The sequence below is a fragment of the Podarcis liolepis genome (genome assembly GCF_965112155.1).
Source record: "Podarcis liolepis genome assembly, chromosome: 3".
NCBI classification, from domain to species: Eukaryota; Metazoa; Chordata; class Lepidosauria; order Squamata; family Lacertidae; genus Podarcis; species Podarcis liolepis.
Window position 1 is genome coordinate 59,144,143 of NC_139557.1, and position 17,964 is coordinate 59,162,106.

General features: G+C 41.7%; 1 protein-coding gene and 1 long non-coding RNA gene across 6 annotated transcripts in view; one reads left to right on the plus strand and one right to left on the minus strand.

Moving 5' to 3' along the window:
* Nucleotides 1-1,058: 1,058 nt before the first annotated feature.
* Nucleotides 1,059-17,964, minus strand: part of THEMIS (thymocyte selection associated) — a 61,867-nt gene continuing 44,961 nt past the window's right edge. Inside the window, exons 5-7 of the mRNA XM_083498003.1 lie at nt 6,403-6,556; nt 3,126-3,288; nt 1,059-1,663 (exon numbers count right to left, since the gene is read on the minus strand). Of these exons, the coding sequence (XP_083354129.1) occupies nt 3,161-3,288; nt 6,403-6,556 (282 nt within the window). The 3' untranslated portion in view covers nt 1,059-1,663; nt 3,126-3,160. The remainder of the gene's footprint in view (nt 1,664-3,125; nt 3,289-6,402; nt 6,557-17,964) is intronic.
* Nucleotides 15,350-17,964, plus strand: part of LOC310704507 — a 61,578-nt gene continuing 58,963 nt past the window's right edge. For 3 of the 5 annotated variants that reach the window (XR_014524819.1, XR_014524820.1, XR_014524821.1), the window contains exon 1: nt 15,350-15,460. This is a non-coding gene — a long non-coding RNA (uncharacterized lncRNA). Of the gene's footprint in view, nt 15,461-16,011; nt 16,085-17,964 lie in introns of those variants that run through there. The other 2 variants (XR_014524822.1, XR_014524823.1) reach the window with 1 other exon arrangement.

Genomic DNA, 17,964 nt, shown 5'->3' on the forward strand with positions numbered 1-17,964 from the left:
AGACTAGATTTGCTTCTTGAAAGAAGCAGCTTAGGACTAAATACAGAAGGTCTTTACTAGCACAGATTGTGCAGAGAGGGAGTATACACTTCATCTTCTGGGATTTTGATCTATGAACTGTTTGGCTTTGATCCTACTGCATGTGTTGAAGAAACTGGTCATAGAAGCACACATGGATCCAAACAGTGTATTGGTTCCCTCGAAATCAATGGGAAAAGATAGTCATGACTTAGTTCCTACTGAAATCAATGGAACCCAAGTGTAACCAACCTGCTGCAGTCCTTAACACACTTACCTGGCAAGTCCCATTGAGATCAGCAAAGCTTTATTTTGTGAAGAAATGTGCAGAACTGCACACATTCAGCCCACAGTTTTTACAAAGCTGCATTCACCAGCCATATTACTTGAGGCAGTATGGATCAAACAGAGTACTGGTGTTGCCAATGATAATCTGAACAGGGGCTGCAAATATACCCTTGGAAAATTAGCATTGCAAAGTTCTTTATACACCATGTATATGTGTTATGGATGGATGTTATGGATGGATGTTATGGATATATTCCTAACAGGGCCAAGGCATCTTTCTCTTTTGCTGTGGATACTATTGCAAGGAAGCAGTGTCTGGAGTGGTGTTCCCCCTACCCTTTAGGAAAAGTAGAATTGTGCTTTGTTTTTTCTTCTCTCTGTTTAATCCGACAGGTTTCCTATGCCCTGACAGTGGCATGGCAGGAGAAAATTCAGTCAATGGAGCATTTCCAATCATCCCCTGCAGATTCAGCCTTGGAAAAATGAAACCTGCTGATACCTGCTTATCACAGAACTCTCCAAAGCACAGCCAGGTGGATCATTTCTGCAACTAGATTACCAGGTGCAACAGAGGGCAAGGCCAGTGCTTCTTGCAGTTGTAGGTAAGGCGGCATTTTAGCATAGTGGCTGATCAATTTTGTAGCAGTGCAATCTTATGCCTATTGACTCAGAAGTACACTCCAATGAGTGAAATGGGACTTACTCCCAGGTTAAGTGTGGAATAGAATTGTAGCCTAAAGGCTGTGTGTGTGTAGGCTGCACTCCCTACTTATTTATTAAAAAGCATTTATAAACTGCTTAAAATTGAAAAATCACTCAAAAGTCTAAAAAGCAAATGATATACTGTATCATTAAAACAAAGACACACAACCTAAAACGGCGATAGAAAAACACTTAAAAACAAATAAAAGCAAATAAAACAGAAATCCAGAGGATTCAGACATGTAAAACAGGGTCTATCTAATACTACTACCTGAACCCAGACTTGTAGGTAGGAGTGGTACCACTGCAACACATTACTACCTGCTCCCAACTCAGGAGGTCAGTACTGAAAGCCATTGAGAGATCAAGCAAGAGTAACAAGGTTGCACTTCCACTGTTCTGAAGCTGTTCTGTTCCAAAGTTATCTGAAGGTTTAGTAACTCTTCTTCTTCCTCTTTTTACTATTTCCTTCAATAATATAAATCAGTATCACCGCCTTTCAGTCTCAGTGTTTTTGAAAGCACAGCAACATTCATTTCACCATCACTGGAGTATCTATTTCTTCTTTCGTTGCCTTGCCGCCTTCATACTCAATGATGTGGACAGCAGTACAATCATTTCTGACAAGACTGAATCATTTTGTTTTCAGAGGAGTCTGAAAAATAAAGTGGACAAAAGACTCGTTCATGTTCAGACTCATCAGAATGCTTCTGTATTATTGATAACAGCTACCGGTATATCAAGAGCACTGCCTACACTCACTCTCCGATTGCTCTTACTTTTGTTTTTTATGTAGCTTAAACAATCCTAAAATAAATCCTCAGGCAATTTAATGTATTCTCTTAAAACCAGGATTACACAGTCTTGTTTTCAGCACCTGTCCAATACAGATTTCTATAAGTAAAAAAAAATTTTTGTCTGTGTATTATTATTATTCAAAATGATCTGACATTAAAATTTGAGCTTTAATTTCTGCAAATCTCCACGGCCATATAAAAATTGTTCTCAGAGAGAATCAAGGCATCTGGAATACTTGGCTCATCATTGGCAAAGCCATTGTTGTGAATTGATATCACATACACAAACACAAATAAAACTTTCTATACCCAGCATATTACAACTCATTATCAGATCCTGTCAAATGTTATCATTCTCATTGAAAATAATTGTGTGTGGGTTTTTATTTTTATTTTTCATGCACTTTACTTAGAGTCATGCTTGGCATGCTAGATAAAGAGTGTCTGGAAGATCTCTGAAGGTCAGAAGTAGCCCAACTGACTGGTAGAAACTAGGATGTCCTTTGTTTATCAAATGATCTCAGACAACTAGGTTGCTGGCTCAGCCACTGAAGATGGTAATTTATGGGATGGGTTCATAATCCAGGACTCTGATAGCAATCTCCTGAGAGACAGCAAAGGTATTTGCTTTCATGTGTTGCTAAAGCCTTCAAACAACAGGGCTAATAAAGTGCAGCTTGCTCTCTGTTGACAGGGACTTTTAAAGGGCAGCTGGATAAAGGTTTGAAGGGCCTGATGCTTGAACAGCAAATGTCACAATTAGAAGAAGAGCCTGCAGGCAGATGTAGTAACTTAAAGAGTGCATTCTGCTGAGCTCCTGCAAAAGAAGGAAGCAGATGGGATTTAAAAGCAAATCACACCTTTTCTACTGCATATTGCTTGCCGAGTCTAGTTTAACCATAGACTACTACAGCCTTCCCCAATCTAGTGCCTTCCAGATGTTTTGAACTACAGTTTCAATAATCCCTGACCAATAGCCATGCTGGCTAGGATTGACACAAGTTAACATCTGGAGGGCATCAGCTTAGGTAAGACTGCTCTAGTACAACCCAAAGGGCTAGTTGTACTAGGCAGAATAACATAGCACATTTTGAGGAACCACTGAAGAACAGAAACCAATCAATTGATTACATCATTGAACAGAACCCTTTCTTGGTGTTATTTGAACAACTGTGGGCCTGGCAGACTCATATTCTTGATCAGAGGAGGGGGGAGGAGAGCTCTGTGTGAGTACAAGTGCCTACACGACCCCTTTCTCCCCATCCCTCCCCTCCCATCATCTTTGGTTTACACTGGTGTCTAATAACAAGGCAAACACACTTTTTGTCCCTCTTCTTAAGTAGGTTGCGTTACCATTAGATGTGTTCTCCTGGATTTTTTGGGGTAACACTTTCTGTAACACTGATATCTTTATCATCAACGTCAGGCCTGGAATTTGGTTTCTTTTCTGCTCTGTGCTTCGCAAGCACTCCCTTTGATGAATCTGAAAATAAAGAAGGAGACACAACATGGGGTTAGGGGTCTACAGTACATGAAACATCCCACCATTACCAGCCTCTCAAGAATAGGACGTTGGCCAAAAGATCCAGCTACACACACAGCTAGCTGCTTTTTGCACTGTTAGTAATGCTGACTTTTTATTTCTCAAGGAGAATATTACTCAGGGAGCCACTTTGGAAACTTAGGTGGGGCTCTCAAGAGCAGCCCATGATGCTACTGCTCCTTCACTGGGCACACCCATTGCCCTAGACACCCATCTAAGGAAGGCACTGAATACGACTTTGTCTATGACTATTTACTTTGGTTTTGTTTGGCAGCACTTAAATCACTGTGCAACTCAGAAATCAAATGCTACATGACGGCACACTCTGCGCAGCTGACAGCACCACGAGGCTAGAGGGAAAAGTGTATTTTATAGTATAATTTTGCAATTGCAGCCAGACACTCCAGAGTAAGGCATGTTGTATTAATTCACAGCCAGGCACTCTGGCTTTGGCCTCGTGCCTCTGAGCAGTCTGATTGTGAATTACTACCCCCTCACATTTCTATTTCTATTATGAAGGAAATAAGACATGACTGCTTGTTTATTTATGAACAAACAGCTCAGCAGATATTCTCCACAAAGCCGCAAAGGCTTAAGCTGTATGCTGATGGCCAGCAGTGTTTTGTTCATCAGCAGCTCAATCAAACAATCCAGATGAAGCCAACATACAGATATGTGGATATCAACATGGTCCTTCTGAAGTCAGTTGGGATGAGCATTTCAATCCAGAATGTTATGTTAGACTCGCACAGGGTGTTCTTAAGGTCTTCTGCATTCATGCTCCAGGGTGACAGTTGCTGGGATTAGCACAATCTCCTACTGTTTTGTGGGACATCTGTGATGTGTAATCCTGATGTTTCTCAGGGAGGCAGTTCATACAATGTGATAGGGACCTGCTAGGTTAGCTGTGCAAGTACCGGTCCAATGGAAAGGTCAGAGGTGTGCATGGTGGGCCCCAGCCCATGCTGAGGAAAGACTCAGAGCAGCAGATAAAACTCAGAGGGGCCCAAGACAGAATTCAGGTCAGGCAGAAATCAGTGTCCAAAGCAACAAACAGCAGTCAGATGAGCCTGAGGGAAGTTTGCAAAGCAAGGACAGGAACCTGTAGCCAACCAAGAAGAAGCCAAACCTGAAACAACAGTTCAGCCAGTCCCCTGCTGGATTCCAGATCACCTGGTCTGACTGGACTGATGAGCTGCGACAATCCCTCTGGCCATTGTTGCAGCAGCACAGAAAGGCCAATCGCTTCCTCTGCCCAAGAGCTGCCCTGAAGCAAGGACAACTTGGGGCGCAGTGAGTAATACACTGTTATCCTGTACCAGAGTCTGGAGTTTGAGTCCCCTGACAGCTTACACAATAACCTATTCAGCATATTATCTGTAGAAAAGTGCTAGAATGAGCCTGGGGCTCTCAGGATCTTCCTTACTATGCATAAGGCTAAACACATGAACACCAACCCAAGCAGGCCCTTCTCATATGATCTACCCAGCCCTTTTTCCTTGTGTGAGTGGGCCTCCTCACTTATATTTATGCACATCAGCTCTAATTGCCTTAAAGGAAGTTGATAAGGAGGGCGCATGAGGACAAGGATCACTATGGTGCCCCACTGGATGTATTTACCACATCCTCAGAGAATGAATAAACCAGGCTTTAGAATCAGTCACATTTGATTAATGGGCAGAGAACTGAACTGTTTGTCATCAATGTAAGATGCTGACAACTCTCTCAGCTTTACCCATAAAAACCAACACCACTGATTATTACTTTCTGAACTGTATATATTTATTCACAGCATTTTTTGTGATTGGAAACAGGAGCATTGGAATCCATGCATTTTTTGTGATTGGAAACAGGGAGCATTGGAATCCATGGCAAAACGGTGAAAGGAGTTGGGTTTTAACCACCCAGCAAGCTCAGTCTTGAAACCTTGTCATTTCTTATCCTTGAAGATGACAGTATGTAGTGGGTAAAAACCGGGTAAAGATCTGGTACATCAAAGGATAAAGTGACTTCCACATTCATTTCTGATCTTGCTTCCTTTGTGAATCTGTTCTCAAGGAAGCGACTCTTTTGTAAACACTGATCCCATTCATATGTGGGAGTTATTTCTAGTAAGTCAGCAAGCATGGCTTGTAACCTTAATATTATAACACAGGTTGCATATCAACAGCAATGACTGGGGCCTTCAATTTGGCAACATGGCACATTCAGACACTCCCCTTGTCATCTGTCATGCTCCCTACTTCTCTCAGGTTTTTTTAAATGTGTTTCTTGGCTTTTGTTGTTGTTTGCTGCTTGTGAGAGGATGCTTTTTTGTATGTGTTTTTTTTTTTTTTTGTTTGGGACAGTAAGTATTTTACCTGGGGGGTTTGGGGGCGGGGTGGGGGAGGTGTTCTGAGCATAGCCATTTTTTCTTCCATAAAATGGCCATTTTGAGGAGCTCACAACCCCCGGGCACCAATATGTTGAGGAGCCCAGAATTATGATGTACCAGACACAGGCACCCTGTTGTAATTCCAGGAAGCCATATATGGCTGAGAGCTGCTGTTCTGTCAGGATTAGCTTTCTGCTTTCCCATTTGTAGAACATAAGAGAGAGGTCTATAGTAAGCATCTCTGAGAAGCACTTTAAAAGTTTGAAACAATATAAACGTTAAGCATATTTTTGGAAATAAAAAGTGTAAACTGAAGACATCTTTATAGTTTTAACACAATAACATACTTTTTTTTATTAATATCAAGGCTGAGCAACAGTGGTGGGGGGAAATGGAGCCTCAAATTAAATATAATAAAGGTCCATCTGTTGTGAGTAACACTGACTATTCTTGTTGCAGTATGAAAGTGACTTTAATTCAATGCTGCTGCTGAATGATCAGATGTATCTGTGGCAGACACATGAGTGGGAATCTGAAGGGACCCTTGGGGTCCCTTCTAACACTATGATTCTCTAGAGTTCTGTATTTTCTGTGCTTTTATACAGATCCAGTGGTTCCAGGTGAAATCATGCAAGGTATCTGTGAACAGCATGCATCTCTCAGAACTTGGGTCAACTGACCTTTAGCCATCCTGTTCTCTGCAGATGTAGCTGTCTGCGCCATCTCCTCCTTGTTCTCCTGCTGCTCCAAATCACTTTGACAACTCAACTGTAGTCCTGAAACAGCAGCAGATTGATCTGAGGGCCGTTTCTTGGTGGCATCTACATAAACATCCTGAAATTACATCAGACAGCAAGATTGATTTATGCGTAAATTGTTAGTCAAAACGTGAAGCTTCTCAACAATGAGGAAGAACCATGACTGCATGTTAGGTAATTTGCTGCAAGTTTGACAGAAGTATCTTCTGTTTGCCAAAGGAAATTATAAATCCTACATTTACTTAGTTACTTATTTTATAACACACACACACACCTTTGAGGTATATAAAGCTACATTAAAGGTAAAGGTACCCCTGACCATTAGGTCCAGTCGCGGATGACTCTGGGGTTGCGGCACTCATTTCACTCTGTAGGTTGAGGGAGCCGGCGTTTGTCCGCACACAGCTTCTGGGTCATGTGGCCAGCATGACTAAACTGTTTTTGGCGAACCAGAGCAGTGCACAGAAACACCTTTTACCTCCCCACCAGAGCGGTACCTATTTATCTACTTGCACTTTGACGTGCTTTCGAACTGCTAGGTGGGCAGGAGCAGGGATTGAGCAATGGGAGCTCACCCTGTCACGGGGATTTGAACCGCCGACCTTCTGATCGGCAAGTCCTAGGCTCAATGGTTTAAACAACAGCACCACCCGTGTCCCTAAAGCTACATTACTTTAATATGATTGAAGTATCAAGGAACATATCTGGTCATATTTCGTGTATGCTATATTTGTATGTACATACACAACACAGAGAGACACATACCTGTGTGTTCCATATATGTATGATATAACATCTCTCTCTTTTCATATAGAAAAATAGGTATATATAACCCATTGCTTGTTGCAGGAAAATTGAATGTCAGATTATCCTCAACTTGTTCAGTCACAGCTTGAAGAGCTCCAGAAAGTGAGATCTCTCGAGCCCTTTAGAATAATTGGATAGTATCCAACTAAGTTTTGTTCAGAGTAGACCCACTGAAATGAATATAAGTTAGGGACATTCATTTCAGTTGGTCTCCTCTGAGTAAAACTTAGTGAAATACTACCCATTTGGATGCATTGTCGAACTGCTGTGACCATTAAGATGTTTCTCCTACTATTCAACTGAAATCTACCTTGCTATATAACCTAGGCTGATTAGATCAAGTCCTATATACTTGGGTAGCAGAGGACAACTCTCTGCCCTCTTCTGCGTGATCAGTGGCACTGCAATGCCAGATTAAGGGATGTGGGTCCAGGACTCCATGCTGCCTGGGGCCCTCCCAAAAAACTCCTGCCACTTCTACCTAAATATCAAGTAGCTAAGGGTTCTACCATCACCACCGTCCCATGCTTCTACCCCTCACCTACCACAACCACCACCAATATGCGTTGCTATAACCTAGGCTGATTAGATCAAGTCCTATACACTTGGGTAGCAGAGGACAACTCTCTGCCCTCTTCTGTGTGACCAGTGGCACTGCAAGGCCAGATTAAGGGAGCAGGGAGCAGCAAAAAAATTTTTAATATGTAGGGAGATGAGGCTAGGAAGCCAAACTTAGGTGTAATCATTGGCCACCTTGTTTTTAAGGTAAAAAGTGAAGGATTGAGCAGTCAGGCAGCCAGACATGCTTCTAAGGAGTAGAATTCTCAGACCTAATGGGTATAATTTATAAGACCAGCTACTGCATACATATGCACCCTCAGGGCTAATATATGCTTGAACGAACTGGATAAAAATATCAGTTATAAAAACTCATAGTGTCTATACAGCCTGAGACCTCTGCATACTTGCTGTCTTGTTTCCTAATTGCTTACATGATTACAGTGCACTCACAAGCCTCTCACAAACAACTTCTGCATCTTGATCAAATATTTGGGAACAAAAGTTCTATGTCATTGAGAACAGAAGCTAAACTTTCATTCTCCTCTTCAGATTCTTTTAAAGTTGCTTTTCCTTCTTAGTAATCAACACAGCATGAAGCATATTTCTGATTTTGAACTGTCCTCAAATAAATTGCAAATAAAGCTTTATTTTAATAAAGATACCAAATGGGAAATTTCCCAGCTCTGAAAAATGTGCATAAATACTGTGATAATGTTATCAATCAGGTCAATCCTTTTATTCTTTTACAGCCTCTTTCAGAAAACGTTTCCCAAGGGCATTTTGCAAATAAAATAACATCTAAAAATGGCTTCAATAGTTGAGAGTAAGTCATGTTAGATTTTAAGTTCAATTTATACAGTGGTACCTTGGGTTACATACTCTTCAGATTACATACGCTTCAGGTTACAGACTCCGCTAACCCAGAAATATTACCTCAGGTTAAGAACTTTGCTTCAGGATGATATGCATATTTGGGAGATTACAATGTACAGTCATGTACATTGGTAGTCATATTTAGAGTAGATCCACTGAAACCAATGAACTTAAGTTAACATTGGTTAACATTGGGTATCACCTGTTAAAAACACTAAAAATCTAGGTCACCACTGAGTTAATGGGCTTAAACATGCTCAACTTATCACCCAAAAGTGTATTGCTGAGCTCTTTACAGTCAGTTCAGATGTGGGCTGTGCAGAGGAAATGTGTACAAAACATTGGAAAATCCATGCCATGTATGACTTGGTAACACGGGGCTCTCTTGGCTGATAGATTGAGAAAATCCAAATCTATATGGATCTACTGGGTAATCAAACCATGTTTTATCAATCCATTTAGTCATCATTTCCGTAAGGCATGAGTCAACGCTAATGCACTCACAGATTTCCTTCATGGTCAGGCCACTGAGTTGACATGAAACTGAGGAACCAGATCTATTTATTTTACCCAACAAATGTGAGCATATTGAAATAAATGAAACAGCCTTTGGATACATTTCAAAGCACCTTTGCTTGCAGGAACCAAAGCCCCATAGTTTGCTTAGCTTCCTGTATTATGTGGTGAAGGAAAATACTAAGCACATAGACTATAATACTATGTTGTCTACACAGAGCCTTTCCTTGGTTACAGAATGAAACATGAAACTCCTCCACACACATATTAAAGCAGCAGTGCTGAGTATTTGGGCATGTAGAAGAACATCTCAAATTGCTTTTAAAAAAATTAAAACCGTTCTCAGCCTCTGGGAGGATTCTTCCAGAAAAGGGTCTGGATTTCAAGAATTAGGATTTGTGGTCATTTATCTGACAGGCCTGCAGAGCAATAAAGAAAGCCAAGATGAAATCAAGTTAAAGGATTGCCGCCAAAACAGTTTTACCTCAACACTTGTATCTTTTCTTTAAAAAAGAACACAAAAACCCTTCGAGCATCACTAAATCTGCAGGAGGCAGTGCACCACGCTATAAAGATAAAGTTGCTTTTGACCACATCGTACCTCAGGAAGTCAGAGATGATACATTAAATAAAACAGACCTTTTTATTGGAAACTAAGACAAGGATCAGAAGCAGGGGAAACATAGCAGTCAGTAAGCTTGGATGTTGTACCTTTCTGCAGAAGTTTGGTCTCAAATAAAAGCACAGGCTATGTTTCCCACATTTTGCTTATGGGAATATTCAAGGCATTGCTTTTTCCCATATAGTAAAAGATGTAGAAAAACAAGGTGTTTTCTTCAGACAAATAATAATTAAAAAACCCCATATTCCCACAGAGATCCCAGGTTTCCCCCTTCTTCTTTTTTTAAATCCTGGGCCGTCCACTCCTATTTAACTTTTCCCTTTCCCTCAAAGATGTCTGTTGAGTACAAATGCTGACATTATATAAGTAACGTTAAACCAGGCTTGCAAGGTCTTGGATGTGTCCCATAATATTAGCAATAAAATTAAAGCTCTTCTGAGAGAAATCACGTTATAAATTATTGAAGGCCTTTCTCAGGCTCTAGAGCCTACACAGTTCTTCATAGAATTAAATGGTTTAGTTATACATATTAAGTTCTACAAATAGCCAGGGAGCTCCTGCATATAAAGATGAAGAGCCCAAACTATTGCTTAAACTATATTGCAAAAGAGTGAAGGCAGTGGCTGCACAGGTATGTAATACTTTACCATGGTGTAGTGTTACAAGAACAAGCCTAACCTTTCCTCGCCCCCAACTCATAAGCACCAACTGTTCCTCTCATTCACTGGCAAAATTGCAAGGAGGGAATTAGAATATTTCATTTTTGTTTTAGATAACGGCTTAGCATGTTGTCGGAACCCTAAACTATGGTAAATCTTAACAAAGATTAGCGAAACCAAGGCATGAACTATTATTTGAGGTTAGCTTGCTTGAATTAACCCAGTTTGTGTGGGTTCAAAGGACATGGCCAACTTTGGTTACTCAGAAACAGTTTTTGAATTCCCCTTGATAGCTGTGCCAGAAGGGAGTGTATGAGCTAGGTTTGTTCTTGTGATGCTGAACCATAATGGGTGTTCACATGTTACATTCAACAACTATATAATCTATGTACCTCAGTATACAAATAGTATATTTCCACATTTACGTACAGTGGTACCTTGGGTTAAGAACTTAATTCGTTCTGGGGTTCTGTTCTTAACCTGAAACTGTTCTTAACCTGAAGCACCACTTTAGCTAATGGGGCCTCCTGCGCCGCCACTGCACAATTTCTGTTCTCATCCTGAAGCAAAGTTCTTGACCCGAGGTACTATTTCTGGGTTAGCGGAGTCTGTAACCTGAAGCGTATGTAATCTGAAGCATATGTAACCCGAGGTACCACTGTATATGTAACATTCAACATGTGTGGAGTCTGAGTACCTGTCTACGCAATAGCTGAGTGGTACAAATCAACAATTGTACATTATTTTGCATGAACGCTTGTACATGCATAGAGACAGCTTTTACCTGAATTCAGTGTAACGTGTGAACAAACCTATTGCATCACATCCAATGCTTGCTGCAAAGGGTATGCTAAGGGTTCCTACAACAATAATGTCTGCCTCCCTTCCTGCCAATTGGCCTGAATTGCTACCTGTCATCCAGTGCAAACATACACCTTGCAACTCATGTTACTGGCTGATGGGTAGGAATGTACATTAGTACATATCTATAATAAAATCTAGTTGTAGCCTAAAAATAAAAAGGGGTGTGTATTGACTGGCTTTTAATTTAAAAACCGAGGGAATTCCAGAATTCTCAAATGATTATAACATTTAATTTTTTCAAATTATTATAACAGATCATTATTATAACACTTTATATATAGCAAAAAGTAAGTGGATGATCAAGTTTAAGGGATTTTATTTTTTTATTTTATTTTTTTGGTAGAACAGTAACTGCACCACAATGTGCAAAACATATAAGGAATTATATGGCAATGAACATGCCACAATTCTTCTTCCTAATACACACACCACGAGTGCATACACACACTACAAGAGGAGAGACAGTATACTTTGATGAAGTTGTACATTGCTAGACAGAACGTTACATTGTTATATGGTTGCAAACTACTCTAGTGAAGAAAATGGCCCATTTATTGGAGTAATCAGTGCTGGGCATTGCACTACAACTTCTGCCGTACATTTATTATAGTTACCCATGCTACGAGATACAGATCATAAACCTCTAACTGCAATCTTTAAAGAGATCCTAGAGAGCTCTTTCTGATGCCTTCAGAAATTCGGGGGGGCGGGGGGACAAAGAGATGTTGGCATTAACTGTTGCCAATTATCCACCTGTCCTGTGGATGTTTAGTTGTCTTATACTTTCAAGCACAGTATTGCCCACATTGACTAGCACTGACTCTGCAGGGCACCAGGCAGGAGTCTTTTGCAGCCCCACCTGGAGATACCAAAGACAGGAGTTTCTTGCAAGCAAGCAAAGTACTGGTAAGTGCCCCACCACTTAGCTGCATCCCTTTCTGAGAATCTTCCATGTGGCAAATGTGTACAGTGGTACCTCGGGTTAAGGACTTAATTCGTTCTGGAGGTCTCTTCTTAACCTGAAACTGTTCTTAACCTGAAGCACCACTTTAGCTAATGGGGCCTCCTGCTGCCGCTGCGTTGCCGCTGCACAATTTCTGTTCTCATCCTGAAGCAAAGTTCTTAACCTGAGGTAATATTTCTGGGTTAGCAGAGTCTGTAACCTGAAGCGTATGTAACCTGAAGCATATGTAACCCGAGGTACCACTGTACTTATAAAAGCAACAATTCACTACCAGAGTTGTGATGCTGCTACTACTACTACTGTGACTACAACCACAATTAAAAAATACTATATCTTCTAGTAATGGCAGAGGGACAATGACTTAGGGATCTTACTTAGACCGTGTACACATTACCAGCTTAAAACGCAGCGTGGAGTTTCCCACCAACACTACTGATTTTCAAGTCACATTTGCATATTGCTGTATGGTTAAGGTGTGTTTACAAGTCACCCACCGTGTGTCCACACCAGTGGGTAGACAGCAGGTATAGACCAGGTGTTAGGTATCTTCATAGAGCCTATGTTTTCAAATCAGACTGAAGCTAGTTTCAGGGGAAGCACATCAAAACACGGGATTTCTCAAAAAACCCTACAGGATAGATGTGGACCGTACCTAATACCATGTGTCCATGGCTTCTCAAGCCAGCGGTAGGAAAGCATTGGATGCAGAGTAAACAGGAGGGTGCACACAGCCTTGGAAACAGGATTGGGACACAATCTATTATTGAGATAATATATGCCACCAATTTTCTCTCCTACTTTTTTAAAAAAGCAAGTAGCACATTGGTGATAGACAGAAGCTAGACTTTGGTGCAAAGTAGTTGAAGGAGCCCTTCTCCCATTTTCTGCCTGCCCATGCCTTAAGATCTGTTGGTGAGGCTTTCCTTGCAACCCCAACATTGAGCTTAGTGTTGAAGTGGAGAAGAGCCTTTTCAGTTGAGGTTCCCTCCCATTAACTTCAGTGGGAGAGGGAAAATCTGAACATTGCTGGCCAGGCTCTGTAGCCTACAACTATTCTGCTCACATCACTGGAACTGAGCATAGGATATGGTGTAACTCAACAACCAATAAAAGCACACCCCACGCATATGATTTCTAGACGGAAACATTGGGTGCACATCATGGGGCTAAATGTCTTTGGCCTCCTAAAAACTCACAAGACAGAACTTCATAAAGGGCACTTTATAAATAAATAACTTTATAAATGGAACACTTGATAAAACATTTGCCTCCTGGGGATTCAAGCACATTGCTAATGTCTCTTCCTAGACATTACCCTCACCCTCACCTTGGGACTCCAAACACAAATGCATGCTGTGTGTGTTGCCATGCAAGGGTGTGTTTTGGGGTATGTGCTCCCATTCTTGGCTTCTGCCATATATCAGGGCACAGCCTCCCTCCTGATTGGTAGGATGTGTTGATGTTTCCAGGGACATTGGGTGTGGGTGTGAATTTTACACTTTTTTTGTACCCCGCACCCACCCTTTTGGGCTGAGCATGCCTTAGGCACAGTGGCTATTTTGCTGGCATAGCAGTGGCATATGTTTCATATCACTGTACTGTGTAAGATGGATTTCTCTGCCCCTTATCATGGTCAGATACAACTTTGACAGAGAAGATTTTCACACTTCCCAAGTCTAGGTCCACAAGATTCATATGCCCGGCTCAAATTTCACTATTCAAACTTTAGGAAATCCATTTCTCCAGCATTTTGTTCCTCTGCTATCAGCCACCAGCCTTTAAAACTGGCATAATTGTGATCCATACTTATGTTGTTTTCCCCATGGAGAGGTAAGACCTTAGCAAGAAACCAGGATTTTGCTCAAAAGCATCTCTTTGCTACGAATCGGATGTCTGCATGGCTATCCATAATTGATGTTCACAGCCATTTAAGATAAATGCCTTTAAAATATAAAATTAGAAGGAGCTGGAAACCTTTGAGACTTCACAGGGTGCTATTAATAAACTAGACAGCGAGTCAAGGCTGATTTGTTCCACTCTGGAAAAGATAATGATTTTTTGATTGTTACTTATTTTATGCCACAGTGGCCTTCCTGCTTAAGCTGTCAACAAGCCCAGCTATACTGCACACCAGAGTAATATCTTGCAAGGGTATTACATAACTACAGTTATACAAACTGACAGGGTCCATAGTTTTGCCCAGAAACTTTAAATGCACTGCCCCAGCATGCAGATCCCAACTGAGTCCCCTGGGCAATGTGGAATAAGGAATTATAGGTTTCTAAAAGTCTTCCAAATGGCCAGTGACAATGAAAGGAATCTTCATGCAGCCTTGTTAGCATACAAGGCGGCAAGTAGTGCTTCACATTCTTTATTTTCCTGAAGAACTTGGAAGGTACGTATAATAAAATGTGCATGAATATTTTTTAGCATCAAGTGCCTATTAGTCATTCCTAAAGGGGAGGTTCAACAAGAGTCCAAGGTGATAATCTCAGAGAAAGCAACACAGTTATGACAACGCAGCAGCTACGTTGCGGCTAAAGTAAATAATGTGTTGTAGTTTAAACCTGCTCTACCTTTTCATTTGGGAAGAGTTTAGCAAGCACAGTCGGTGTGTGGGTGGGTTGCAGGCGCTGAAATGGAGGTATAATTTGAGTGTGGTAGTTACGGTGCCCATTTTACATTCCACATAGCACATTTTTCATTAGACGATTAGGACGGCAGTTTTTGAAGAAGACAACCATAAAAGATTGTGGATAAAACTTTATTTAAACTTATGACTATCTCATGATGAGTTTCAAAAACAAATTGCCTCAGTCCAGATGCTCAGATGTACTTACTCAGAGTGGCTGGGGAAACCCAGCCAGATGGGTGGGCTATAAATGATAAATTATTATTATTATTACTATTCCGTGCAAACCCAGCCTGCCTGGACTGCCTTGGAACTTTAAATGGGGGGAGGTGCATTGTGGGAAAGGCAGGCGGAGTTGCCTCATTCTGTTGTGAATAGAGAAGCCTGACTATGTCCACGTAGATTTAGGAGCCTCCTTGGCTGCAAGAAACTACTAAGCCACGGCAAATACCTTCACCAAGAAAATGTTGAGCTCTTAAAAAGTAGGTGAATTATTCCCCGCAAGACACATTTAGATAAGCTAATGTATTTTCAACTTGTTCAGTAGGTGGAATTCTGTTGTGATTTTTTCCTGAGGCAAAGTCTAGTCTACCACACCTGAACAGAGTCAGCTAGCATTCCAGGTGCCTTGCTTACATCTTAATTCAAGCATAATTCACTAAAACCGATACTTTCCACCTAATGAAAAATAGGGTCATCTGAGGAGGAAATCCAGATTCTCATATGCACTATTGACCTTTATTTTCCAAAATGTAATTGGGGAGAGGGGCCTATTACCTGGTAAACTGATAAAATGTTCCATTTTGTAGATTTCCATTTTTAAAAATGCCTATTGTGTACTAAAATGCTATGTAACACACAAATGCTTTGTAAATAAACAGGGAAAGGGTGGTGCTAGGGAAACATACTTTATTAATTATTTGCTATCTTCAGGGCAATGCCGTGGAAACCACTAGATGTCTCTGTTTCCTGTTTTATGCATTACACTTGAAAATTAATACAGCTAAGATATTCCATTTTAAACTCCTCATTTCAAGGGTCCATAACTCAGAGTAAAAATTCACTGCAGGCAACGACTTGTCATAAAAAGATCCAATCTAAGAGAGGTATTTATTTTCTTCTACTCCTCCTCCTCTGTACATTTGAAAATATGCGGCTCTGCATAACAGCAGTACTAAATTGTTAACTAGATTCAAGTTTGTCTCTGGGCATTGGTAGATGAAATAGCCGACAAATAATGCAGACTTAAAAAAAACCAAAACCCTAATCCCATGTGAAGAGAAAGTATAAAAAGAGGGGAAAGAGAAGGAATTGTTTACAGGAACAACTTCAGAAGGGGGGTGATGATATTGCATTTAGCTTCCAGAAGCATTTTGAATTCATGTTACACCTCTTTCTTCCCTCCCTCCATCTCATGGTGCAAATCAGAAACAAAATATTTCACGTAATCCTCCCTCTCCAACACAAAGTGCAGCGAACATTTCTCCTGGATATTATAATGTAAGCCCATTTCTCACTTTTTATGAAATATTTTCAAAGTGACTCACAAATATTTTTAAAAAACAAAAGCGCCATTAAGATGAACAGAAAATAAAAATACACATAATACTAAAAACAATGTAACAAGAAATAATATCCATATATCCATGCAGACATTTCTCCACCATACTAAAGCTGGCTCTTTTTCACAGAACTTTGTTTGGGACTCAGAACTTGTTTGTAAATTAAGTTCTCTGAATGTCCCCAATCCCTGAGGTTAGGTTTATTGTGACTTGGGAGAGGGTCTTTTCCTTTGTACAGTGGTACCTTGGGTGTCAGGGGTTCAGGAGCAGAGACGCAGAGAAGGGAGGAGACAGAGAGCGAGGGGGAGGAATACGAAGGAAGGATGAGTGGGGATGACGACCCGAGATCACCGAGCCTGTCTAGCGAGTCCGAGGATTCCCAGAAGGGAGCGCCAGCAGTCAGAGCAAGGGGGGAGAGCAGGGGGGCACCCCAGGAAGAAGGGTCCAGAGAGGGATCAGAGAGCAGCAGTTGGAGATCGGGACCCACGTGCCCAGCCGGGAGTAGCGGGGAGAAAGGGGAACAGATATCGGGTTCCGGAGACTTTCAGAAGGAGGGAGGGCATGAGTCAGGAGTAGTCACGCCCACCTCGGGGAGCGAGGAAACGGTCAAGAGGAAAGTAGAGAGTTGGGCGCGCGCGCCAAGTTCAAATGTAGCGGAAGCTGGCGCAGTTAGCAGCCCAGAGAGTGAGCCGAGTCCCAAAGCCCGCCGCAAGGAGGCGGAAGGGACAGGGGGGTCCACGTCAGAAGAGAGGAGGAAGGGAGAGACCCAGGGGGGCAGAAGGACCCAGAGACGGAAGGAAAGGCGCAGGAGGTGGAGCAAGGCTAGGGTATTAAGCTGGTGCGCTAGAGGCGGAGACTCAGACGGGTCTTCGTCGCTCTGACCTAGAAGAGGTAGGGCTGCACATTGCAGTTTGGAAATGGAACCTGTAATCCAATAAAGACTCTTTTAAACTGAACGCTGGATGACTTGGTCCTATGTGAGCTGGGACTGGGTGGCAGCCCTGACATTGGGTTAAGAACTTAATTCGTTCCGGAGGTCAGTTCTTAACCTGAAGCTGTTCTTAACCTGAAGAACCACTTTAGCTAATGGGGCCTCCCGCTGCTGCCGTGACGCTGGAGCACGATTTCTGTTCTCATCCTGAAGCAAAGTTCTTAACCTGAGGTAATATTTCTGGGTCAGCGGAGTCTGTAACCTGAAGCGTATGTAACCCGAGGTACCGCTGTACTACCATGACCTTGGACCACAGGAAGTCTGCCTGGCACCTGTTCACATATTTTTGAAGCCAGCAAGGCCAGCCCAAGATATTTTCCTTCCTGATTCAAAGGACAAAAATCCCATCCCCACCCAATTTGACTTCCAGAAACTGAATGGATTTGCAGCGGAATCTCACTTCAGCATTCTCCACAGGGCAAAGCAGTCTAGT